This window comes from Kwoniella bestiolae, chromosome 1 (genome assembly GCF_000512585.2).
Source record: "Kwoniella bestiolae CBS 10118 chromosome 1, complete sequence".
Classification (NCBI taxonomy): Eukaryota; Fungi; Basidiomycota; class Tremellomycetes; order Tremellales; family Cryptococcaceae; genus Kwoniella; species Kwoniella bestiolae.
In genome coordinates, this window is record NC_089241.1 from 1,484,929 (window position 1) to 1,509,492 (window position 24,564).

Below are 24,564 nucleotides of genomic sequence, written 5' to 3' on the forward strand. Positions count from 1 at the left end.
TTAGTCAGCAGGACATCTTGTCGAGGAGATCTTCTTGACCAGCCAATTGCTCTCATCGGATGACACAGCCGGGGAGTTACTGCTCGCAAGAAGAAGGACGCAACATCCCCCACACAAGCTATTCAATGCATCAAATAGAATTAACAAATGACCGGACCGCTCCTCCCTCCCGTTCCTCTTTTTGGGTTTATGTACTACCTACGGAATGTCCTATATGCAAGAAAATTTTCTTTTTTTTTATTTTAATTATACACACACGATTTGGATTTGGGTGATCTCATTACATACTTGATTGATTGAAAGACAGACTAAGCAGAAAGTTTCGAGAAGAAATGGAAGAAGTCGACATTGGAAGCTTGGAGAGAGCATTCGTAGATGTAATGTGAGCTGACCCAGGCGGACCAGATGGCTCGTTGATACTGCACCAAAGACGATATCAGCACGCATTCCAATGATTACAAACGGCAGAGAAATGGAAGTTAAGTGGGATGGGGCTAACTCACCTGCTCAGGTAATCTCTGCATAAGCGTGTCCAATCCCACTTTATCAACCAAGGTCTTAGGGATAGCTCGCGAAAGCACGTTCTTCCTACTCGACACGTTCTCGTACAAATCGGACACTTCCAATTCGTTTTGCAAGTCATTGAGGGTCGAGGAAAGTTGGTCGGAAATCAATGTTCGCGATTTGCTTCCCTTGTTTCGTAACCACTCCTTGGTTATGCATGTGTACTCTGCTGCTGCATTTTCGCAGATCTTGGATTGAATATCTCGGACGTAGCTTTGGTCTGTGTAGTACCATCCGACCAATCAGTAAATATCACTTCTCCATAAGTCGGAATCCGAAGAGTGGAGAAGGACAACTCACAGAAAGGCGAGGATTTGCCATCTTTAAACACCATCAAATCGAGATACTCCTCATCGTTCAATCCCAAACCGGCAAGCACCTCAAGCGACGAAGAGGTTACACCACCCTTGTTGGTCGAAGCATCCTTGAAATGGGTCACACCCTTCTTCTCCATGAACAATCGGGCTTGTTGGGTGAAGAACAAGTTGGCTCCTTCCACGATGTACTTGAAGTGTGGTTTCCCTTCAGCATCGATAAGCTGATTGACATTTGAGATGTTGACTGCTTCAGGTCGTCCACCACAGGGGACGAACAAGTCGCACTTCACTCGGAAATGGAATTCGTTTCTGTACTGAGTACCATCCGGGACGATCTCACCGGCTATACCACACGGGAGAACGTGTCAGCAGGTGGTTTTTCATGTTTCACGGGAGGAACCACTCACAAGGTAATCTCAAATCCTTGTCATCAACCAAAACTCTATAACCATCTGGACCGAATTTAGAAGGGTCAAACTCCCCAATCATCTTTCTGCCTTTAGCTAATCTGATCAACTCCTGTCTGTCCAACCCGGCAGGATCGTAGATGATACCACTTCCATCGATGATACCAACAGTTTTGTCTCTAGAAAGCAAGATCTCGTTGGATCCCAAATCACCATCAGGTCCACCAGTTTGCAGTTTCGTCACGTCCTTTTCATTGAGACCGTGTGCCTTGAGTACACCAAGGATGTATTGTCTGACAGAGAGCGAGGTCATACCGTAGGTGTCATGAGGGATACCACCAAGTAATTCAGCAGATTTACCAGTGGTGAATGACTTCCACCATGGTGCCTGTCTGGATCTCGCATGCTGAGCTGCCCAATCCATCAAGTCTGCAGTGTTCTCATCGGGACCGAAGAAGAGAATCTCGGGATCCTGTCGTCCACTAACATCTACAATCTTCCCCTTGATACCGGGTGTCTTACCGGGAATGAGCAGGTCGATAATCGAGTCGGCATACTTTTCGAAACATTGCTTGTAGTTGGCGGAGACATCAGGTAAGATCGTACCCTTTGCACCACCTTCGGGGATATCCTTGTTCTTCAAGTTTTGAGTGGATGACAAAGCGTAGTTCTCATCGAACAAGGTCCTGACATTGGAGTTGTAGTTCTCTTTGCTTCTAGATCTGATGATTCTAATACCACCTCTAGCGACATCTCTGAATCTGACGTGGAATCCTCGGAAGTCCGAGCCGACAATAAAGAACATACCGAAAGGTTTCTTGGGATATTCAACATCAGGGAGGAAGTTTGGATCAAGTCGGAAGGAAAGGGCGACTTTGGTGGGTTGGTAGAAGTTGCACTTGAGGACGTGTTTGTTGAAGATCAACAAAGCTTCAAGGATCTGAACGGCATGTTGGTTGGAAGCTGTTCGCCTGATCTTCTGGTACAATTGTTCGTCGGTGAGAGGTTGCTCAGTCTTGAGTCGTTGGAAAGAGAGGGTAGGAGTGAGTTGAGAAGCCTCATCGGCGGCTGGGTAATGGACCATGGCAAAGTTGATGTAGAGCATTCGAACGAGGTCAGGGTGGTTTTGGATGACCTCCTTGATGCTGTCTCTGGTGAAAGTTTCCTCTCTAAATCTAGTTTTGATCTTGTTGAGAACCTCCGCGTGATCAGGGTTGGACTCGTCGAGAGCGTTCTTCAAGGCGAGATAGGCCGAACCAAGTCTGTTACAGAAGTGTTGAGCAAAGATCCAACCGACATAAGCGTACGTAGCTTCTTGCACAGCGTGGGGACTGTCGTCGTCGTCGGCGACGGAGAAGAAGGGGTTGTCGGGGAGACAGTAGAGGAGTGAAGCTTCTCGGACGACTTGGTGGATCGAGTGTTCGATGGGAGGAGCTCGGGTGTTGGGGACGGGGTTGAGGTACATTGAGATGATGGTGACACCGTTGGAGAATTGCTCGACGTATTTTCGAGCAGAGTAAAGGCCGTAGAAGTGGTAAAGATCACTAAGAGCGGAGAAGAATTTTCTAGTCCCTCCCATCCTATCAGGGGTGTCAGTAACCTCGTCGTAGTGAAAAGAACGGAGTCGCTCACTTGTAACCAATGACCAATCTTCTTTCTCTACTATCCTCGACCTCGAACATCTCAATGACAGGTCCGTATCTTTGCTCCACTTCATTCATGACATGTTGGTATACTTCCAAGGTGTTCTCACTGGCCTTTTCGAGGAAAGCTGAATCTGAGACTGATCGGATTTCGGTGGTACCTTGGGCGGTCTTGACGGGCGCCGAAGTGGGGAAAGAGCATCTGGACACGAAATAACATCTGAGTTGTTGAGAGATGGTAGACGAGATGGCACCGGTTGATCGGTAAGTCTCGAGTCGGTAGGCTTTCTCAGGGGATGATTCGTCGAAGAAGAGGGAATCGATTCTGCGGAATTGTATCATTCAGCTCGCCTGTAGGTTACGCAAGGTTCGCTCGACTCACCTCTTTTCAACGGTAGCACCAGGACCATCGGTGACGGTCACACCAGCTTTGGAAGTGTGGATGAACACAGCTCCCTCCCTTCCCTTCTCTTGACCCTCTGGTGTGATCTTCTCCAGATCAATGACGAGCTTCTCGGGATCATGTTTGGTGTAAGCCAAAAGTTTCGCAGAGAATAAAGCGAGAACGTGGTCTGCGATAGTTTCTGGTTTCTCCCAAAGGAAGTAAGAGTTCTCGATACCTGCATACATACACACACAAACAATCAGCTTTAGGCGAGATCACGTCAAATCACACCACAAGACAACTTACCGAGATGATTGTAGAACCAATCTACTTCACCATGCACGAGTTCCTGGGGCATGAATCCGCTCTCGGCGAGAATACGAGATACGTTGGCTTGTTGGTCGGCTTTGGCTGGGAAAGGAGATGACTTGTAGCCGCTGGAGAAGAGATTGTACGATCAGCTCTCGGCGCAAGAGGACGGATGAGTGACCCAGATAGAGGAAATGTGAGGGACAGTCGTGAGGACTCACATGGTATCCTTTCTGATCCTGTTACCTCCCGACTCAGAGCTGGCTCTGGACGATCTTCCAGAAGCATTAATGAGGTTAGCTACCTGTTGAGGGAGGGGCGGCTGGAGCTACGAGGTACATGCTCATCAGTAGAATCCTTGTCTTTGTCGTGAGTGTGAAGGCAGGTAGGGATATGTTCACTCACAGAGCCATTGGGTGTTCCAATTGGAGACGACATGGTTGATTAAAATACAGATTTGGTTGTTGGTTTGGGTCTAAGCTGTTATTATCATACTTGGGTCAGTTCGATATGACCTTTATATACGCTTTGCGAGTTTGTGGTAGTAGAGCAATGGAGTCGAGAGAAGCATGAAATCAAGAAGACGAGAAGCAGAGGTTTGAAGATAATCAAATGACGCCACGACAAGAGGGAGAGAACGCGGTGGTTCATCAGCGGCAATGCCGTCCCTTGATCCCATTATCCCACACATAAATCCAAAAGAAGCGAACGAAAATTACAAAGTCAAAGCATCACATGATGACCCAAGAGAAAGAAGAAGCAGAAGCAGAGCTTACGCTTGGTAAGAAGCAGCAAGGCGAGTGGGTAGGATAGAGAATTTGATTGATGATTGACGATGTTGTCGTGTGGAAAGTTGGGCTGGTCGCGTAAAAAGTGAAAAGTCAAAATATCAGAGTTTGAAGTGGAGTGTGGTGATAGTAGTTTCGGTAGCACACTATATATATCTGTGTAAGAGAGATGGTATATGGTATGGGTATGATAAGAATGCGGAGTGTGTAATTGATATGATCAGAGGTATTTATACGATTTGAGATATGAGATGGATATGGGAGATAAGGAAATTGTTTATCTCATGAGTCGAAATGATGAAATAGGTAAAAAGGATGAAACACTCTTTCGTCTTTGACAAACGTCGCAAAGGACCCCCTCCGGGTCAAGAGATACCGAGCACGACGATAATGATGGGGAAGAGAGATAAGCCATAGATACTGTAGGAAGACACCACAACACCACACAAAGGCCTGTCGGACAGGATAAGACAGGTAAAGTCACGAGTGATAAACGATAAGAGGATGAATGGGAGGCTTGTACACGACATCAAAGGGGTGTTGAACGACAGGTCACTTGTTGTCATCATTGACAACCGGTCCGAGAACAGCAAACAGCAAACGCAGACCAAAGACAAGGACCACTCTCCCTTACACGTAGACACAAGACTCACCTGGATGCTATATGAACGGGGCCATATGGCTTTGGTCTTTCAATGGGAAAATGGGAAAGTGGGGAAAAGATTCGGTGCCCCCTTTCAAACCTTTCGTCTTATATATACATGCATCTGTGAGAGGAGAACTGCTCGACAAGCCTTTCACTTTCAGAAAAAATCATTTCGAAGATGAATGACGAAATTCGAAATCATCGTTTAACTTACACCGCACTGATGCTGCATTCGATAACATTCTCGTTTAACTATGCATACTACTCTACCCCATATATATCATCCCTGAGTACCTGTACTTCCCCAGACTACCAAAGCGTCGCCTAAGGTAAATTAGAGAGGAGATTCGAAAATATTCATCATCTGCATGCATCTTCCCACCTAATCGGGCAACAGTCCTCACCAAAGGCATGTCCCAGGTGAGGAGGTCTACCCCACAGGTAAGGCGTTTTCGATACTTTTGCATGTACAGTTTGTGCCAAATGTCGTAATCTTCGGATCTACCATGATAACATTTCGAACGGAATCCAAAACAATTTCGAATATTCTTACATCCTCTTCGGTCTTGTCGGGTCAAGCTTAATTATTTTCGATTTTTCATCTTGCGTTCGCGTTCAAAAGGTCAAACGACCTCGCTTGAACTCATTGTCGCATCATGGTGGTATGCGTATGTACTATCGCAGTAGGCACTGGGAGGACTTGGTGGGGAAAGGCGTTTCACTCGAACAACGTGATCACATGATATATATCTGATTCAATCTGAATGTTTGGTCCATCAAGTCTGGGCCAGCATAGCTACGGTACAGCACACAGCCTTATTCTCGTCAATCATGAGGTGGGCCCAGCTGCTATTGATCACGGGATACGTTGTAGTTGAAACGGGATTGCCGAGTTATACAGATGTATTTTCGAATATTGATTATCCCTCGGAAGATGTTCCGGGTTACCGGAAGATTGGAAGGAATGTTCGTGTTGGCGGTGAAAATGAGTCAACGAGTTGTGCATACCAGTCATATAGCTTCAATATGATACACGTATCATCTGCTTGCTCTTGTTATGCACCATCTTGCAGTGTCATGCGTTGTATTTACCTGAATAGTCGTGATTCAGCATGGAACAGATGGTATGGGAAGCAAGTTGAGTGATGAGAAACGTGGTAACAACGTATTCATCGGGTATTGACCAAAAGCGGCAAAGTCGAATATGAACATCAAAATTCACTTCAGTTCATGTTCTCACCTCGCTCGAAATCATACTTGCAACTGACCTCGACATCCAAGTCCAAGCAACTTAGGCGAACCTTCGCAAAGTGGTGCAAGTACTCCCAGCCGGAATAGTGGGAAGATTAAAACAATTCGTAGTTGATCTTCAGATGGATGCTAGGCAGGATGGAATCGCTTTCATGGGACTAGTGAGTATTCCCCTTCGTCCATCTCTTCCCTTCCATTCTTGCAGACTGCTCGAAGCTCCATAACATCCCATCCTTTTCTTCCATGGCTGACAACATCTGACACTCTCATCCGTAGTATACTCAAATACGTACTATTAGGAGATTCAGCAACAGGCAAATCATCCCTGTTAATTAGATTAACAGACGATAGGTTCGACCTGACCGGACCTACTCTGGGAGTCGAGTTTGGAAGTAGGATAATATCCGTTGGGAACGAAGGGAAGAGAGTGAAAGTGCAGTGTGAGTATTGGTATATCCGTTCTCGCTTGGTGCTGCTACGTATGATACGTTCTCATCCATCCATTCGAAATATCACTATCCGTCAAGCTGATACGCCTAACACGTCGTATTGGTGGCTTACATGACTGTCATAGGCTGGGACACCGCGGGCACAGAATCTTTCCGATCGATAACGAGAAGCTACTTTAGGGGTGCTGCTGGAGCCTTGTTGGTGTATGATGTGACTAGGAGGGAGTGTGAGTATAACTTTCCCTGCCTGATCCAATTTCAATGTGCCCAGCTTTGTACAAGTCAGCTAACGACGATATCTCATCACAGCGTTCGACCACGTCACATCATGGCTGGAGGATCTACGAAAATATGCAGATGAGAACGTATCGATCATACGTGAGCTCATATCTACTATTACAATTTGAAATCCACCATCGGATTTGAGCTGATCACCATGTCAATCGTTATATAGTGGTAGCAAACAAAGTAGATCTCTGTTCCTCGTCCCCCGAACCCCTCCCTTCAATCCAATATGGCCATCCCTTCCCTGCGCCCGATACTCCCCTCAACACTTCTTCCTCCAGATCACCCTCACCTTCTCCTTCACCTGCTCCAGCTACCACGGCAACTGCACAGACGAAAGACCTAAGACCCCGACAGGTGAGTACGATGGAGGGAGCGTTATTTGCCAAACAGCATGGATTACTTTACGTTGAAACTTCCGCTAAGGAGGGGTGGGGCGTGAACGATGCGTTTGAATGGACTGCTAGGGAGGTGTTGGAGAAGGTCAGGAAAGGGGAGATGGAGAGGAGGAAGGTGAGCATTTTCTCTTTCGTAATCAGTCGACAATGTGGAGAACAGGGGGGATCATCTGTGAATGGTAGTTGAGGGCGCTCTGTAATCTCCATCAAAGTTATAGCAGATTGATGCTGACGATGAACCTCTGTTATGATGCAGCCTGGAGGAGTCAAGCTGAACGAAACTCGGCAGAATAAAGGAGGGAGGTGTTGCTAGGTCAGCTGGAAATGTCATAAGAAGTAGGGAAACGGGTCTATAATTCTCGATCAAATCAAGTATAATGCGTTCGGATTATGAACCGTGTAAAATGAACACGAATGTATCATTGTTGTATTTTCACTGGTCATCGCGGCTGGTGATATGCAAGTCGGTTCTCTTTTTGGGGTTACTCTCGATCGTTTGTTCTACATATCCAGTACGGGAGAGTACACTTTGATGGAAAGGTAAATATGAAACATCGCATGATGAGAGAGAACCTGAGCTGTTGAATATGAGCTGTTCAATGTCTCGTTTACTGATATATCCACTGAGAAACGTTTCTCCTCCATTTCATGCTTTCATCGTTCAATCTCCGCATTTCATCCCACATGCATCACCGTACAATCAAAAGTCTGGAATCACAGCAACAAGCAGCAGCAGCAGCATCATGGATGTTTTTACTGTGTTTCGAATTCAGGGTCCACCCTTGGGTTTGTTCAGGGTCCAGATCGACTGCGTATCATCTCGTAGCGTCATACTAAACAAAAATATTCATATTCTTGTGGGTTGCTATCTATAGATAGCACTACACTGTAGATATCATCACTGCGGTGACGATTTAGGCAAGATGAGAGAGAGAGAGAGATGAAACAAGACAAGGATGCATCGTTTGTTTACATCTACTGCTTCACTTCGTTGCCATACGTCAAAACAGCTCTGCCACGGATCTACTGTTTCTCGAGTAGACAACAGGAAAGGAAGGGATATTTGACGAGTGCTCTGTGATCTGGATCTATGTACGGAAATTGATAATCAACTGGTGAGTAATCCTTCGAATCATCTTGTCCCAGATATCTCTCCTGTCATCACCAGTCTTCGGTTCTGTAATGTCAGTCATACAGGTCCACATGAAAGGGACGTGGGCATGTAGATGCACGATGGACTGTTTCAAAACAATCGCTATTCTAGTCCCAGAAAATCAAAGTCCCATTCCGCAGTCCTAAGACTACGAAATGGTAGATCACCTTGCTACGGTTCCATTTCCGGATTATTCCTGTTTTTTTTTTGTCGTTACAGCTGCGGGTCCTCTGTGGCTGCTTACTACGGGCAAAGCATCGAGATGCATGTACAGTACTGTGCATGAGATGTGACTGATTCCTCTTTGCTCTTCAACAGACTACCTACTGTTCGATCCTACCAGCTTTGCTAAGCGAGTGAAATTGGTATCAACAACCCCAAACTCTGCGAGCTGAGTCCAGAGTCTAGGATACAAGTCTCGCAAGGCTATACAACTCTACTCGGCATGAGCTCGACCTCAACATCTCATACTCGACAAGATCATATATAAAGCACCACTTCGTAGATTCAATATTAATCTCAACAGTACTTCCATCGGTCAATTCGCCCAATATGCCTCCTCCAACCCAAACGCCCAAACCAAAACTCCATATCCCCCTTACCGAAAAATCCTCGCCCTTCTTTTCCAAACCGTACAACCCCAGTCAACTCTCCCCTATACCTGACAATTCCCCTTTGACGAATCACTCCAAATCGTCCCACTCTCCTCAGGATAGTTCCGAGGGAGGAGATATAGACTGTCAGACTCCCCTTCTACCGCCTAGTCCGGGTCATCTGGAGAATGGAGGTGGGGGTGGTAGTTATCCGTTCCCTCCTTATCAGCATGGGATCTTCACTAGAATACGGATGGCTTTGCATCACCAGGGATTGCCTAGTACTTTTGTGAAAAGGGTGCTGCTGTTGTCGTTGGTGTTGGGATTGATTGTTTTAGGGGTAAATCATTCGGATGTCAGAGTAAGTCGTCCATCTCACGGTAGCTTTAGCTTTAGCTTTGCTAATATGGCTGGATTGATCAGCAAATGGCCTTATCCTCCAATCCACAGGATAATATTCCATCAACCTCGAACTCGGACGTAACGATACCTTCCAAACCCAAAAGACCTTTCAGATACCCATTCCAACTGTCCACTCCATCTGGTATCAAACACAAGACCATCTACTCCAACGCTGCTTCCGAGGGGAAGCGGGAGATCGATATCGCTTCTGACTCTTTACCTCTCACTGCGACTCTGCGAGAGAGGCTGAATGCGTGGAGGGATGCACCGGGGGGAAGAGGAGAGGTAGAGGGGGAAGTGGAACATGGTGGTTTTGTTCAGTGGAATTTGGAGGTGAGTCGGTTTTACCGGGTAATCACTATATGAATGGACAAACACATCTGATTTCGAACGTAAGAATCTGTTGCTGATCTATATCTTTGCCATATCCGCAGCAATGCGATACAATCGACCAACAGCACAACACCCACATGATCCAGCATTCCGCGAACATGTGGGCATCCGTCAATCGAACTTCCCTGCACACGTACAGGATGGAACTGATAAATCACATGGAGACGGTGTTGGAATCGGGTGAACATGAAAAATACGGTGAAGGGAGAGGTATAGTGATGGTTGCTGGAAATGCGGATACGTTGCAGAGGGTGAAATGGAGTTTGGGGATGTTGAGGAGTTATGGAAGTGAATTGCCTGTACAGATTGTAAGTTGTTGTCTCCATAGTCATTGATACCTCGTGGGCTGATCTTAAAAAACAAACGGTATAGTACCACTTCCCAAGTGAACGACCTAACGACGATGACCCCATTCGAGAAGAGTTGAAAGAACTCGGTGCAGAGTTGGTAGAAGCCTTAGGACAGACCAGAGATACGAAAAAGAACAAATCATACCATTTAAAAGCTCTTGCGGTGGTGCAGAGTCCGTTTAGGGAAGTATTATACCTAGTAAGTTCACTCACCCGCATTACCTATAAGCGATCGTTCTCAGCTTATACCTCTGTGTACACGTAGGACTCCGATTCCATTCCTACCCGCGATCCAGCGTACATGTTTGATGCGCCCAATTACCGACGCCTCGGTATATGGGCGACACCAGATTACTGGAAGACTTCGGCGAATAACCCTATTTGGTCCATTATCGGTGTGAAGTGCAGGAACGAGTGGGAGATGGAGACTGGGCAGATGTTTGTGGATAAGAAATTGCATTTGGACGTGTTTTTGTTGATCAAGTATATGTTGGAGAATCATGAGTTTGTGAGTGATTGTTCCTTCATGTCCTGGTATACCCAGTATCAGATATCAGATACCCTTTTAGATACCACTATGACTTCTTTCTTTGATTACGAAGGGATCTCTCGACTCCACCTCGTCGTCATATGATACGGCCAACGCTAATCTTCCCAACACAGTGGTTCTACTTTTCCGACGGCGACAAAGACATCTTCCGCTGGGCCCTCCTCGCCCTCCGTAAACGATGGGCCGTCCCAGGTCGATGGGTGGGCGCAGCAGCCCTACCCTCTGGTACCGCTTCAGGAGACTTCTGTTCCCATACGATGCTCCAACATGACTCTTTCGGTGAACCCTTGTTCGTGCATTACAACCTGCTCAAACAGATTCCCTCGGGAGTAGGCAGAGGATACTCATGGGGACGTACAAAACAATTACCATTGTTCAATACTTGGCCTGCGACTCCTTCGACTGCTCGACTGGACGAGCCATCGCGTAAACCCGCGGATGACGATAAGCCAGGATTGGGAGATGTGGATTGTGATATGCTGGCGGATGCTCAGGAGGACGGGTCGGCCAGAGCACCTGCCAAGGAGATGATCATGCGAAGAGCGGCTAGGGAGAGGGGAGTGAAAGTCAAGTATCATGGTGGTTGGATATCTGCTTTGTGGTGAGTTGGCATCTTTCGCTGCGATGATACTCTTTTCAATCTCAAACGAAACGGGACAACAATCAATATGATTACACGGAGGAACCGAGAGCTGACGATGAATGTATGATCGTAGTATCGACCTAGAATATATCGACCCCCGACCTGAAGAGCGAAAAGAAGCAGATGCAGAACGAAAAGCCATCTTGGAAGAACAGAACTCGCTGAAGGAGATGGCGGAAGACAAGCCCAAAATCGAGGGAGAAGAGGAAGAAGAATTTGTCGGAGTGATTTATCCTGACTGGGAACAGAGCCCTATAGAAGTTGTGCAGTGGAGGGACGATGTTCATCTCGCGGACTTTGAGAGTAAGATATATGATTTGGGATTCAAGCCTAGTGGGCCTGGATTCTAGAGGAACAAGGGGAAGCAGAAGGTGGTGGATCTGGTATGAGTGAGGGACCATCTTCGAAAACGTTTGAGCTGGTCTCATTCACCCGAAAGGATGTATTTTTAGTGATTTATTCAATATGCGAGGTCCTTTATGTTGTGCTTTAAACCTTGCTCTTTATAGAATGAATAGACGGTGTATTTTATCCATGAACAGACAATGCATATATGATTCGCAATCTAAATTTACGAAACAACCTCCAGCTATATACCACCGATGGTGATGAGCTAAGTCACAAAAAACGAACAATCAGTAACTTATTCATGTATACTCGGTGACCGCTCAACTCACCTTCTCAATTTGGAACTCGTTAATCCCACTTGGTCCCCCCTCTCTCCCGAACCCAGATTGTTTAACCCCTCCAAACGGAATGCACGCCTGGGCGATCACACCGGTATTAACACCTACCATACCCACTTCCAACCTTTCCGCAACCCTATTGGACCGTGCCAAATCCCTCGTGAAGAAGTATCCTGCTAGTCCCACTTCTGACGAATTCGCTCGTTCCACCACATCATCCTCATCATCAAACTTGAAAAGCGGAGCGAGCGGTCCAAAAGTCTCTTCGGACGCTACGTAGCATTCCTTTGGTACATCCACCAATACGGTAGGCTCGAAGAAACATGATTCCCCTTCTTCATTGGGTGATTGAATCCTTGATCCGCCGACTAGGATTTTGGCACCTTTCGAGACGGCATCTTGGACGTGTCGCTCGACTTTCTCCACGCCTCGAACATTCACGAGAGGACCGATGGTCACGCCGGCGTCGAGGCCGTTGCCTACTTTTAGGGCTTTGACCTTCTCGGCGAGGAGGTGGGCGAATTGGTCGTATATCTTGGAATGGACGAAGATTCGGTTCTGCAATACATTACATCAATCAGTGAAGGTCAGCGGTCCGATCTCATTGAAGGTAGGATGGTCGATGAAGGTTGCATGTACTCACAGCACAAACGCAGGTTTGACCCGCTGCTCGGAATTTAGATGCGATCACTCCCGTCACGGCGGTCTCGAGGTCCGCGTCGTCGAAGATGATGAAGCTGTTCACGGTGCACCAGATCAGCTTAGTACTAGCACGGAATAGATGTTGAAGGGGTGGCACACTCACGCGGCATTACCGCCTAACTCGAAAGAGAGCTTCTTCAATGTGGAACTACTCTGCTTCATGAGCAGTCTACCAACAGGGGTTGAACCCGTGAAAGAGATCTTGGAGACTTTTGGACTGTATGTGAACGGAACATCAGCTAACAGCACTACTTATTCACTTGTCATAGGGAACACTTACTTCTCACACAACTCCAATCCTGCTGCAGCCTCCCTGTCACCTTTATCCATGACCACAACATTCACCACACCCGCAGGAATGCCGATCCTCTCACATAGCACCGCCATGGCCAATGCTGACAGGGGGGTCTCGGCGGGGGCTTTAATGACTACCGTACATCCAGCTGCGAGGGCGGGTGCCATCTTACGGGTTATCATGGCGTTTGGGAAGTTCCTGTGGTGCGCAATAGGGTCTGCATCAGCAACGCATCGAGGTGTGGAGGGAAGAGAGAGTACTCACCATGGAGTGATCAAGGCGCACACTCCGATAGGTTGCTTGATCACGATATTCCTCGTACCAGGATAAGGACTAGGGATAGTCTGACCGTATGTCCTGCGAGAGACATGATGATCAGCCCAATGCCCCACATATCCAAAAGATAACAAGAACAGTACCCACCTCAACCCCTCGGCAGCATTCCATTGCATAAAGGAAGCGCCATACGCAATCTCTCCTTTAGCCTCGGCAAGGGGTTTCCCATTCTCCACACAGAGGATCGTACCGAGGTCGTTGGCGTGTTGTTCCATCAAGGCATGTAATTTGAGGAGGTAAGAGGATCGCTGGTAAGCTGTTAATGCCGACCACGCAGGTAAAGCTGCCTTTGCTGCGTCCTGTTTTCATCAGAATTCACATATCAGCATAGTTGCTGTCATGAACGAGGTAGACGAGAGAGCTACCTACGATAGCTTCGGCAACTTGCGTTCTGGGCATGTGAGGCATATCAGCGAGCTTAGCTCCCGTTGCTGGGTTGGTCAATGGGAAAGTAGCTCCATCACTGGATGAGACCCATTGTCCGTTGATGTATCCCTGGGATCGGAAAAGGTCTGAGTCGGAGAGCAAAGCCTGACGGGGAAGTAAACGTCAACATCTTGCATTCTGCAAATCCTTCGGAACTTGGACTTACTGCAAGGTCTTGGGTTTTGGACATGGTATCTGTGTGCTGCAGTATTTGCGGTCGAGGCTTGAAGAGCTAGTTGACGGAAGTGAAATGGGAGGATTACACTTGAGTTTGAAATTGGGTATCTTGGAGAATGTTGACTATGGTAATACCTCGAAAAACAGCTGGTCAGACCATCTCGAAATTTCAGACATGCATTCATCCACCTCCATGTACAATACCGCTGAGTTACCGGAATATCGGATCCCATCTCGCCATTCATGCATTGCTTGGTCCAATGACCTTTACGCTAAGCCCTCTGCCGACGCTTGCGCGCTTAGCCGAGAGGTATCGTTTATTTGGTTCCAGCCGATGACTCACTATTCGTTGTGGGCCGAAAGCCGAAAAGACGAGACACCAGGTGAACCTGTTGCTTGACACCTGGTACGGGTAGAAAGGGAGCTGTTCTGTAGTGGTCGAGGAGTCTGCATGACTACTCAAGCAAGGTGTCAGCACTTTCACTCTTCTCTGTACAAGCAATTAAGCAAAGCAAAAGCATCTAGTCAAAATAGAACAAAAGCACCCAACAATATGTCCAATCGTCAACACAACATTGCGGTCATTGCCGGTGACGGTGAGCTGACTATCTATCATCTCTTGCTTCCAGAGACTCAGCTGACATATGATCAGGTATCGGTATCGAGGTCACCGCCTCCACCTTGAATGTCCTTCGAGCAGTCGAGAAGAAGGTGGGAGGATTCGAGCTGAAGTTTGATGAACTCGACTATGGAAGTGAGTCGCCTGTTATGCATATTGGTATGGACGGTAAGGCTGACGCTGCATCCGATGATTCACAGGTGCACGATACAAAACAAAAGGGTCGTACACCCCCGAAGGATGGCTAGAACACCTCCTTAGCTTCGATGCTATCTTCTTTGGAGCAGTCGGTGACCCAGAGGTGCCCGACCATATCTCATTATGGGATCTGATCTTGCCCATGAGACAGAAGTTCCAACAATACGTCAATGTCAGACCTTCGGCGATTTTACCTGGAATCCCACCGAGGATCACCAATGCTCAACCGGGAGATTTGGACTGGGTGTTGGTTCGAGAGAACACAGAGGGTGAGTAACTTATCTTGAAAAGCACGAAATGTTCGGAGCGTTTCTTACAGACAATGTATGGCTAATTTTCCCCGGCTATCTCACAGGTGAATATGCTGGACAAGGGGGTCGGACCCATGTTGGGACAGAGTGGGAAACAGCCACCGAAGTTGCAGTATTCACTCGAAGGGGTGTAGAGAGAGTGATGAGGTTCGCTTTTGAGACTGCTCAAAAGAGACCACGAAAATTGTTGACTGTTGTCAGCAAGAGTAACGCTCAGGTGGGTGCATAAGCTCTCTTCATTTTGAGAGGATGGAATCGACTGTACTAATACACTGGCTGGTCTTAGCGTTATGGTCTTGTCCTGTGGGATGAAGTTGCAGAGATCGTCTCAAAGGATTTCCCCGATGTCAAATGGGACAAGATGCTTGTGCGTATATATCTAAACAACAAGCTGAACCCACATACACTGACTCTCTATTGTAACACAGGTGGACGCGATGACCGTTCGAATGGTCACCAAGCCCAAGACACTGGACACCATTGTCACTACCAACCTTCATGGAGAGTGAGTAGTACCTCTTACTCCGCTGAGTAAATCTTGCTCTATCCGGAATTGGGCTGACCATCTCTTGCAGTATCCTATCAGATCTCGCAGCAGGGGTGTCCGGCTCAATCGGTATTGCCCATTCCTCATCCCTCGACCCAACCCGTAAATCACCTTCACTATTCGAGCCAGTCCACGGAGCCGCCTTCGATATCATGGGTAAGAACCTCGCAAACCCCATCGCGGCTATCATGTCTGCCGCTGAAATGTTGAGATGGTTGGGTGAGGATAAAGCTGCTGAGATTATCGAAAGAGCTTGTAAGACCAGTATTGAGAAGGGACAGACTACTGGTGATTTGGGTGGGAAGTTGAAGACTGATGAAGTGACGGATGTGGTGATTAAGCTTATTGAGGGGTTATAGGTGGTTCGTCCATGTTGTCGTGTCCTATGCACAGAGTGGTCTGGTATGGTAGCCTTGAAATAACACTCGATGCGCAATGGCAGACATAGGCAAGTGACAGGTGAGAAGAAGTATACTCAAATCAAATGACAGGTGGTACCCAGAATGACCCTGTATCAGAGTCGGTCATTTGTGCGAAAACTGGCACACCCAAACGTGCAGAGGCCCCTCGTCGATCGATGAAATGGTTGCTCCCATCCATAGACCTCTTATGTAAGCTACAATGTAAGCCAAACGGGGGTGGTCATGAAAATAAAATGATCGAATGCATATAATGGTATAGTATGTACAAAAGTCTATTTCTTTCCCCATTTCTCTACGATACCTTTACCCAAAGAGATGAGATCGGGAGTAACGATATCCGAGGCACCGAAGATCTGTTCACATGGGTCCAACTCGTATGTGGTGGTGTAAGCAGTTTGGAAACCAGCAGCTTTGGCAGCGGCGGTGTCCCAAGCGTGAGAAGCTATATGAGATGTACCATTATCAGTCTGATGCTCTCATCTCTGCAGAGGTATGAAACCAAGTACTCACCAGCAAATATAGATACTTCTCCAGGTTTATCCGACCCAGCTTTCTCTCTGGCGAATTTGTAAACTTCAGGCTCGGGCTTACCAGCCTTTACCATGTCAGCCGAGAGGATGTGATCCAAAGGCATCTCAACACCAGCATGATCAAAGTATCCCTTGACTCTATCAACGTTGGCGTCAGAGCAACACCAAACCTCGAATCCACCATCACGAAGAGTCTGCATCATCTCCTTTAATCCGGGTCTCGGCTTAAGCTTCTTGTATTCCTCCCTGATGTATTCTACATCTTCAGCTGTGAAGAAGTCGTCCAACTCTTCAGCGGGAATACCAGCTTGGAAGAGTACTCTCTTCAAGGTGTTGGATAAGATATCGAAGAAGGGTTTGTACTGCTTGATCTGGGAGAGGTACGAGTAGTCTCGCTCTGTACCACACACCCAGGCGTAGAAGAGGAGTTTGGAGGGGATGCCGTATTTGGCGAGCTTGTGACCTAGTCGGGCTTGGACAGCTTCCGCGCCGTTATCGTAGGAGACTGTGAGTGGGTAGGTGGTACGATATGAAGTGAAAATATAGTGAATGGAGGTTGAGATTCAGGACGACGGAAGGCAGGGATAGAGAGGGTGAGCGGTGATGTCAGCGATAGTCTGATCTCTGGTCATGAGAGCCCAGTGACACGAAGCACTCACAGCAAGTTCCAACGACGTCGACTGCAGAGTCATATGATCAGCATCGATCACCTCGTGCTATGGATCTAACCGTGATACTACTCACAAACAACAGAAGGCATGATGAACGGATATTTCTACTGGATGTGGGTGAGGGAGACAAGTGTGATAGCTTTCAACTTGGAGAGAGGGAGTACGCTGGAAGTGTAATGAGTAGCTGAGGAATGAACAAGACAACACAAAGTCTGAGTAACTTATCTGTATGAATATTGAAGGATCACATGAATGGTAGTGTTATCCGTCCGAGGTGGATTGAATGGCAATGACCGATGCTTCGGCTAAAACCAGGCAGACTGTTTGATGGTACCTTGCGTCGGCTGATTGATCGGCGCTTAGGTGTTTGTTCCACACGCGAGTACACACACACACACACACACCACTAAAACCCTGAGCTTCTGGACTAGCCAATCAAGGAATGAAAGCCAAGATTACAGCTGGAATCCTCCCCTGCCTCTGCTCTTCCAGCCTGCCTGCTTCTATCGCGCATTTCCTTCCTCTGCTGTCATGTCTTGGGGGTAAGAGGTCTCAGCTGGGATGTTTTGCCGACGGATGAGATGACAGTCTGCCAACCGGAAATCGTACACCCGTCAGCTTCCAGCGACATGCCCGCGCCCGACAATTTCAGCAGAACCGACTGAATCTGCATGTCGGCATAACCGGGAATGTCAGAAGTCGAAAGCGAATTCTGAAGGAGGGTGAACCTCAAATCATACAGATAAGAGCTTTTCCCAAGAGTCTACAACTTTCAAACTTGATCATTCATCTTGCATATCCCTAAATCAGCCAGAATGCCTTCTGTAGCTACCACCTCTGAGATCCCACTTCTCCCTTCGGCTTCCAAGCCTCTTCCTTTGACCACCTCCACCCAAGGTCTCCAATCGATCGCTGATAAGCACATCACCAAAGGTCTGGGTAGACTTCGTGATCATGTTTTCAAGGAGGGAAAAGGTGTCAGAGTCCTCACCACTGTAAGTGATCTCGACTGAGCATTGATGATGGACTAACAGCACACATAGGAAAACGAAAAACTCCTCGATTTCACCTCTGGTATCGGAGTGACATCTCTCGGTCACGCTCACCCAGATGTGACTGCTGCTATTGTCGCTCAAGCTCAATCGATCATTCACGTACAATGCGCCATCGGTCTTTCGGAGCCATACGTTCAACTTGTCGAGTCGCTCCTCACCATGATGCCTGATCCAAGTTTGGATAGCTTCTTCTTCTGGAACTCTGGATCAGAAGCCATCGAGGCCGCCATCAAGGTTACTAGGACCAAGACGAAGAGAAACAACATTGTTGTCATGCAGGGTGGATACCACGGTAAGTCTTATTTTTGTGGATGAAGTGGCGTGGAACTAAAGCTGTCGACAGGCCGAACTTCCGGAGCTGCCGCGTTGACTCGATCCAAAACATCCTTTTTCAAGGGTACTGGACCTCTCATGGTGAGTTCGGCGCCTTTTTGCCACGTATCGCCTTGCTGACAACATTTTTAGCCATGTGTATACACCACCTCATTCCCGTACTGGCACGCCATGGGCCTACCCAAAGACACCCCCGAGGAAGTCCTCGTCGAACAAGCCATCCTAGGTATTGAGAACCTGCTTCAACAGCAGACCGCTCCCGAAGACACCGCGGCAATCTTCCTTGAGCCCGTCATTGGTGAAGGTGGATACGTGCCTACTCCTCCAGCATACATCAAGCACCTGCGACAACTCTGTGACAAACACGGCATAATGTTGGTGGTGGATGAGATCCAGACTGGTTTCTGCAGGACCGGAAAGACCTTTGCGATTGAACATTCAGGTGTCAAGCCTGATTTGATGGTTTTCGCCAAAGGTTTTGCCAATGGTATGCCCATCTCTGGTATCGTGACGAGAAGCGAGATTATGAGTGCCATGCAGCCTGGTTCTTTGGTATGTCTACCTTCACATCCCAAATATGCGTATAATGTACCTTGCTGATGATTGAGGTGTTGACAGGGTGGTACTTATTCCGGTAACGTCGTTGCTTGCGCTGCTGCCCTCGCCACTACTCGATACATGAGGACACACGATATCCTTGGACACGTCAATGCTAGATCTGAACAGATCTTCAAGGGTTTGAGAGAGATACAAGCAGATACCGAAAACGGAGGATGGATGATCGAAGAAGTCAGAGGGCAGGGTGTGAGTTACCACTTCTACATTCAACTTTGCAAGCAAACACGAAAGCATACTGATGCATACCATGATCAGTTGATGATCGCCATGGAGTTCAAAGACCCCAACTCCAAACTAACCAGGAACCACTCGCGGGGCGACATCAGCCTCCCCGGAAACCTCAACAAGCTCGTTCAGGATGCATGCTACGATCGAGGGCTTTTGGTGTTGACAACCAGTATCTACCCCGTTTTGAGACTGATCCCTGCTTTAATCTTGAGCGAGGACGAAGTCGATGAGATGTTGAGTGTGATGAAGGAGGCTATTCGAGAGGTTGCCAAAGGCGTAGAGGGTAAATAGATGGGTTCACCGTATCTTGTATTTCCGGTTCTCAGGTTTCTCATGCATCTTGTAAACATCAATTTCGAGAGTGCCTTACACTTATAGTATACTGGTAGGAATAGCCATATTGAGGAGATTCGTAGTATGGAAGTCGAATGGGAGTGACTTTGACTTGACTGACGAACCGGGAAAGATGTCACGACGAGAGGTCTCATCCAAAAGGCACATTTTGTACATCGCAAGGTCCCCAAAAGCTGTACATGACCGTTGTTGCGTTGTGGAGTAAGGACTCGAACATAACCATTAAATGCATATCCAACATATCCTAGCAAAATCCCTTATGAAAGTCGTACAACCATCTATATCTACCTATACTACAACTTGGCCCTAGCCACTCTACCGGCCAAAACAGCCTCGTCGGAATTCTGCAAAGCGCCTTTCGTGTTATCCCCTTGACCCATCGCAGCTTTGATGAGGTTTACTTTCGAGGTATATCGTTCTTGCGTCAACCAGTATGGTTGGGGCAACGCATCTTCGAATGCCTTTTGGGCGGTGGATGTGATGAAGCCGTTCTTGATTCGCGACGTGACTAAGGAGGAGATCGCGGCGGTGCAGCCTGGAATACGGGGCATACCTGTATCGTGTGTCAGCGAGTGTTTCAACGTTCCAACAAGGTGTGTGTGTGTTTGGGTGGAAGGTGCTGTAGGTATCGAGCGATGAGGGCTTACCGTGTCCTGTGAAACCGGCACACACAAACACCCCTGGTTTGTCTGGGACTTCACCAACGTAAGGGAGCAAGTCGGCGGAGTATCCGAGAACTGTAAACAATCAGCCTTGGTCCTTGCACGAAACCGGTAAGGGCTATACTCACTACCTGACCAGACTTTATCTACATTACCATGTTCATTCCCATTCCACCCAACAAAATATTTCTTCATGAACCCCTCAAAGTACTCCTTCGCTCCAGGCATATACTCATTATCCTGCTTGTTGTCGTACCACTGCGACAGCTCACCCAAGAAGCATCCCTTGGCTCCTCCAAGAATGATGCTTCTATCACCCAGACCTGGCACTCTACCTCGACCTTGACGGGGGATCATGTAATCCACTTCACCTGGCCCATGTCTGAATCCATAAGTGTATTTGACAGGACCTGGATGAGCACCGTAAGAATGCGATGGCGCAGGAGTGATGGAACATGCTGTGCCTCTGACGGGGAAGATGAGATCTTTGAATTCGGGAAGGAAGCCTGATGTGTAGGCGTTGGAGGCGACGATAATTTGAGAAGCGGTGATGGATCCTCGAGGGGTGGCAACCTCCCATTGACCGGAGTGTGTCTCTGACTTCTTCATGGATAAAACAGGAGTGTGAGTCTGAAGATTTAAGCCTTTACCTATGGCGATATGTATCACTGCGGCAGAGGTCGGTTGATCAGCGAGGTAGAGTTGAGTGCTAACATGTGACAAACTCACACGATGTAGCAAGCTTATAAGGCCATAGATGCCCAGCAGGATAGCTAGCGCCATAACAACCACCTTTCACACCCGTCAACAGCTCCAGCTCCTTAGGATCATCTATCGTCCTGATATCTTGCCCAGCGACATCTCTGGGGAACGCCGCTTTTCTAGCTTGGTAGTCCTGCTTGGCCGACGCAGCGTCACTCTGCTTGAAGCACACGTCGAATGCCCGAGTGACATGCATATCACAGTTGATATCTTCCTTTTGGACGAGATCGGCATACTGCTTCAATGCGGCTGCTTCGAATGTCAGGAGGTCGTTGGCAACTTTCTTGCCATGTTTGGCGGCTTCGGCTCGATACCCGATGAATGGGATGGGCTTGCAGTGACCACCTAGCCGAAGACAACGGTAAGCTCAATTTCGATGCTTGAGCTTTATGGGTGACCCACCATTTCTCGCTGTAGCTCCACTACAAACTTCATCCGCTTCCAGCATCACCACGTTGATTCGCTTTCCAACCTTCGCTGCGTCATTGTACAGATGATACGCTATCATCGCGCCCGTGAGACCAGAGCCAACAATGACCACATCGGCGTTCCGAGGAAGTTCCGGCGTCGTCCTGGCATTCTGCAGGACGGGGTCTCGCTCAGAGAGCCAGAAGGACTCTAATCGATTTTTGACTGGTAACAAGGTGTTGCTCTTTCCTTCAGACATCGTGGTGGACTGTCTTGCGTTGAGCAGCAATAACTTGGAATTGTTATTGAGAGGGGATATGTTCAGTAGTATGTTATTCCAAAGTCCTTATCGGGTTACCCCGAAATATAACGTTAACTCTCGTCCCCAAGTGGAGGATTCACCTCGACCAATCGCACGTCGAGCGAGATCTATTGACCGAGCCGGCGTCTGTTTTCGTTTCTCCTTTCGGGTCGGGAAACCGATATGCGACGCAACATTCTAGCGTCGGTTAAACATACACGATATGTACGTCAGTCACCTGACTTATCTCTCCAAATGTGATTCGTTCTTGCTACATTGGGCAAAATGGACGATAAGTACCACTTTATTAAGCGTTTGAGAATAGATCCTCTCGTCATTCGTTATCTCCGTCGAGGGTATATGAAGGGCACGATCAACTCGACTCTCAAGGATTCTTTCCCTTCTTTTTTCCATCCAGCCTAGCTAAGCAAGCTTTCAACAACCATGGCACACTACGAAGAAGATCGAAAGTCCGAAGCCGACTTGGCAGGGGCACCTGACCACGCTCATCTCCCCGGTATGGAGACCACAGCCGAGGTTCAAGTGGTCCCCACGCCTTCTGCACCCAAATCGAGATGGGACGCAATCTACCGAAGTTCTCTGTTCCAGATCTGTGTCGTATCTGCTTTGGCCTTTTGTGGGCCTGCGATGGCCGATGCGATTTCGGGTCTTGGTGGTGGTGGTCAAGCGACCCCTTATACAGTTAGTAAGTGTCAAATGGTGCTGCAAGTCATAGACTTGAGCTGACTAGACCTTCTCAGACGCCGCACAATGTGCGTCGTACTGCGCTGTGGCAGTCATCTCCCTCTTGGGAGGTCCTCTGGCTTCTCGTATGGGTATCAAATTGATGTTGATCGTTGGTGCCTCTACCTTCGCCATCAACGGTTCTGGTGGGTTCGATTCACCCCTTGTCCATGATGGTCGACCTGACTGATGACCTCGACCTTTGCAGCTTACTACGTCAACAGTAAATACGGTGTTCAGTGGTATCTGATCTTTGGTCGATTCCTCTACGGAGCCGGTTTCGGTTTCTGGTATGTCGCCGAGGCCGCCATCATCTTGTCCTACCCCGAGGAAGGACGAAGGGGAAAGTGAGTACATCTCTTTACAACACTGAATACAAAGCTGACAGCAATGTAGGTACCTCGCCATCTGGGTCGGTGCGCGAAACCTTGGTCAACTCGTTGGAGGATCCATCTCGCTCGCTCGAAATGCCAAAGCCGCCGCTGCTGGTGCCATTGCCACTTCGACCTACCTCATCTTCGTAGCGATCGAAGCTATCGGTTTCCCCATCTCATTCCTCATCTCCCCACCTCACAAGGTCAGACGATCAGATGGCGTGCCCATCCTCCTCGCTGCCAAACAACCTTGGAGAACCGAATTCCTCTACCTATGGCAAACCATCATCTCCAAGCAGATGCTCTTGCTTGCTCCTATCGGGTTCTACTCGTACTTCTACGGTGGTGTGCTCAGTACATACCTTACCAACTACTTTACCGTCCGAGCAAGAGCATTGTCAAGTTTCATCGTCCCCTCAGGAATCATCGTCTTCACCTCGATCTTTGGAAGATTCTTCTTAGATAACCGAAGATGGACCCAGAGACGCAGGGCTCAAATTGGTTTCGCCGTGTTCATGGTTCCCTCGATGGCCTGTTTCGCATGGCTCGTGGTCAACCAACACAAATTCATGGGAATGACCAAGGCTCCGAAATACGATTGGAACTCTTCTGGATGGGCCAACGCTTATATCCCCTTCTACATTATGCAAATTTGTGGATACCTCTGTCAGACTGTGAGTGGTCATGCGGTACTTTCGGGCTGAGGCTGATGATGGTGTTCTAGTACATCTACTGGTTGATCTCATGTTTCACCACCGACGTTCAAGGAAACGCCCGAACAGGAGGTGTCTTCAGATGTGTTGAGGCTGTCGGCCAAGCCGTGTCGTACGGTATCAACTCGAATGTCAAGACCAAGATGATCCCTCTGTAAGTTTCATCCTCGTTTCAACGTCCACAGCTCATGATAGCTGACACAACCCATGTCACAGCGCCATCAACTTTGGTCTCGCCGGATTTTGCATCCCATTCACCATCGCCATCATCCAAAAAGTCCCCATCTGGCGAGAGGACGCTGCGAACAGACCTGTCGATTACGACCAAGAGGAAGGTGTGAAAGGTGCTGAAGTCAAGTAGAAACGCTACGATGGAGAGTGTTGATGTCGGGTCGTTTATACACATACATATATGTCTATGTTTTGCCTTTGGTCTTCCCAATCTTGTAGATGGTAGTCTTACGGAATACTGTTTTGTAGGTTCAGAGAAATAGAGTCTGAGATTGGCTATGCATCGGATTGTAAATTGGATAACAGGCGGATTAGGAATTTTGCCAACGCAGCAT

General features: G+C 47.9%; 9 protein-coding genes across 9 annotated transcripts; 5 read left to right on the forward strand and 4 right to left on the reverse strand.

Moving 5' to 3' along the window:
* Window positions 1-308: 308 nt before the first annotated feature.
* Window positions 309-4,063, reverse strand: I302_100569 (uncharacterized protein; the record flags this gene model as incomplete). Its single annotated transcript, XM_019190584.1, has 9 exons — window positions 309-419; window positions 504-784; window positions 865-1,224; window positions 1,289-2,868; window positions 2,921-3,256; window positions 3,314-3,551; window positions 3,623-3,753; window positions 3,847-3,953; window positions 4,031-4,063. The coding sequence occupies 9 exons, from the start codon at window positions 4,061-4,063 to the stop codon at window positions 309-311; spliced, it is 3,177 nt and encodes a 1,058-aa protein (XP_019047332.1).
* A 2,385-nt stretch (window positions 4,064-6,448) lies between these two features.
* On the forward strand, window positions 6,449-7,755 carry I302_100570 (uncharacterized protein; the record flags this gene model as incomplete). Its single annotated transcript, XM_065869103.1, has 6 exons — window positions 6,449-6,471; window positions 6,587-6,750; window positions 6,885-6,986; window positions 7,069-7,137; window positions 7,214-7,557; window positions 7,699-7,755. 6 exons carry the CDS (start codon window positions 6,449-6,451, stop codon window positions 7,753-7,755), a joined length of 759 nt encoding a protein of 252 aa, XP_065725175.1.
* A 1,392-nt stretch (window positions 7,756-9,147) lies between these two features.
* I302_100571 (uncharacterized protein) lies at window positions 9,148-11,876 on the forward strand (the record flags this gene model as incomplete). Its single annotated transcript, XM_019190586.1, has 7 exons — window positions 9,148-9,549; window positions 9,612-9,923; window positions 10,025-10,291; window positions 10,356-10,532; window positions 10,599-10,841; window positions 10,997-11,484; window positions 11,600-11,876. The coding sequence occupies 7 exons, from the start codon at window positions 9,148-9,150 to the stop codon at window positions 11,874-11,876; spliced, it is 2,166 nt and encodes a 721-aa protein (XP_019047334.1).
* A 239-nt stretch (window positions 11,877-12,115) lies between these two features.
* I302_100572 (uncharacterized protein) lies at window positions 12,116-14,161 on the reverse strand (the record flags this gene model as incomplete). Its single annotated transcript, XM_019190587.2, has 9 exons — window positions 12,116-12,139; window positions 12,204-12,770; window positions 12,856-12,949; window positions 13,018-13,131; window positions 13,195-13,407; window positions 13,474-13,566; window positions 13,633-13,844; window positions 13,915-14,076; window positions 14,138-14,161. 9 exons carry the CDS (start codon window positions 14,159-14,161, stop codon window positions 12,116-12,118), a joined length of 1,503 nt encoding a protein of 500 aa, XP_019047335.2.
* A 540-nt stretch (window positions 14,162-14,701) lies between these two features.
* Window positions 14,702-16,182, forward strand: I302_100573 (tartrate dehydrogenase; the record flags this gene model as incomplete). Its single annotated transcript, XM_019190588.1, has 7 exons — window positions 14,702-14,744; window positions 14,801-14,902; window positions 14,968-15,234; window positions 15,321-15,493; window positions 15,563-15,643; window positions 15,705-15,781; window positions 15,852-16,182. The coding sequence occupies 7 exons, from the start codon at window positions 14,702-14,704 to the stop codon at window positions 16,180-16,182; spliced, it is 1,074 nt and encodes a 357-aa protein (XP_019047336.1).
* Window positions 16,183-16,517: 335 nt separating this feature from the next.
* I302_100574 (haloacid dehalogenase, type II) lies at window positions 16,518-17,535 on the reverse strand (the record flags this gene model as incomplete). The annotated part of the gene is made up of 4 exons (XM_019190589.1): window positions 16,518-16,687; window positions 16,756-17,280; window positions 17,435-17,455; window positions 17,520-17,535. 4 exons carry the CDS (start codon window positions 17,533-17,535, stop codon window positions 16,518-16,520), a joined length of 732 nt encoding a protein of 243 aa, XP_019047337.1.
* A 726-nt stretch (window positions 17,536-18,261) lies between these two features.
* I302_100575 (4-aminobutyrate transaminase) lies at window positions 18,262-19,971 on the forward strand (the record flags this gene model as incomplete). Its single annotated transcript, XM_019190590.1, has 6 exons — window positions 18,262-18,441; window positions 18,490-18,793; window positions 18,845-18,915; window positions 18,967-19,386; window positions 19,453-19,638; window positions 19,708-19,971. 6 exons carry the CDS (start codon window positions 18,262-18,264, stop codon window positions 19,969-19,971), a joined length of 1,425 nt encoding a protein of 474 aa, XP_019047338.1.
* A 356-nt stretch (window positions 19,972-20,327) lies between these two features.
* I302_100576 (uncharacterized protein) lies at window positions 20,328-22,125 on the reverse strand (the record flags this gene model as incomplete). Its single annotated transcript, XM_019190591.1, has 5 exons — window positions 20,328-20,587; window positions 20,682-20,771; window positions 20,825-21,364; window positions 21,426-21,803; window positions 21,861-22,125. 5 exons carry the CDS (start codon window positions 22,123-22,125, stop codon window positions 20,328-20,330), a joined length of 1,533 nt encoding a protein of 510 aa, XP_019047339.1.
* A 486-nt stretch (window positions 22,126-22,611) lies between these two features.
* On the forward strand, window positions 22,612-24,359 carry I302_100577 (uncharacterized protein; the record flags this gene model as incomplete). Its single annotated transcript, XM_019190592.1, has 6 exons — window positions 22,612-22,873; window positions 22,929-23,057; window positions 23,120-23,258; window positions 23,308-23,959; window positions 24,010-24,152; window positions 24,215-24,359. The coding sequence occupies 6 exons, from the start codon at window positions 22,612-22,614 to the stop codon at window positions 24,357-24,359; spliced, it is 1,470 nt and encodes a 489-aa protein (XP_019047340.1).
* Window positions 24,360-24,564: the final 205 nt, after the last annotated feature.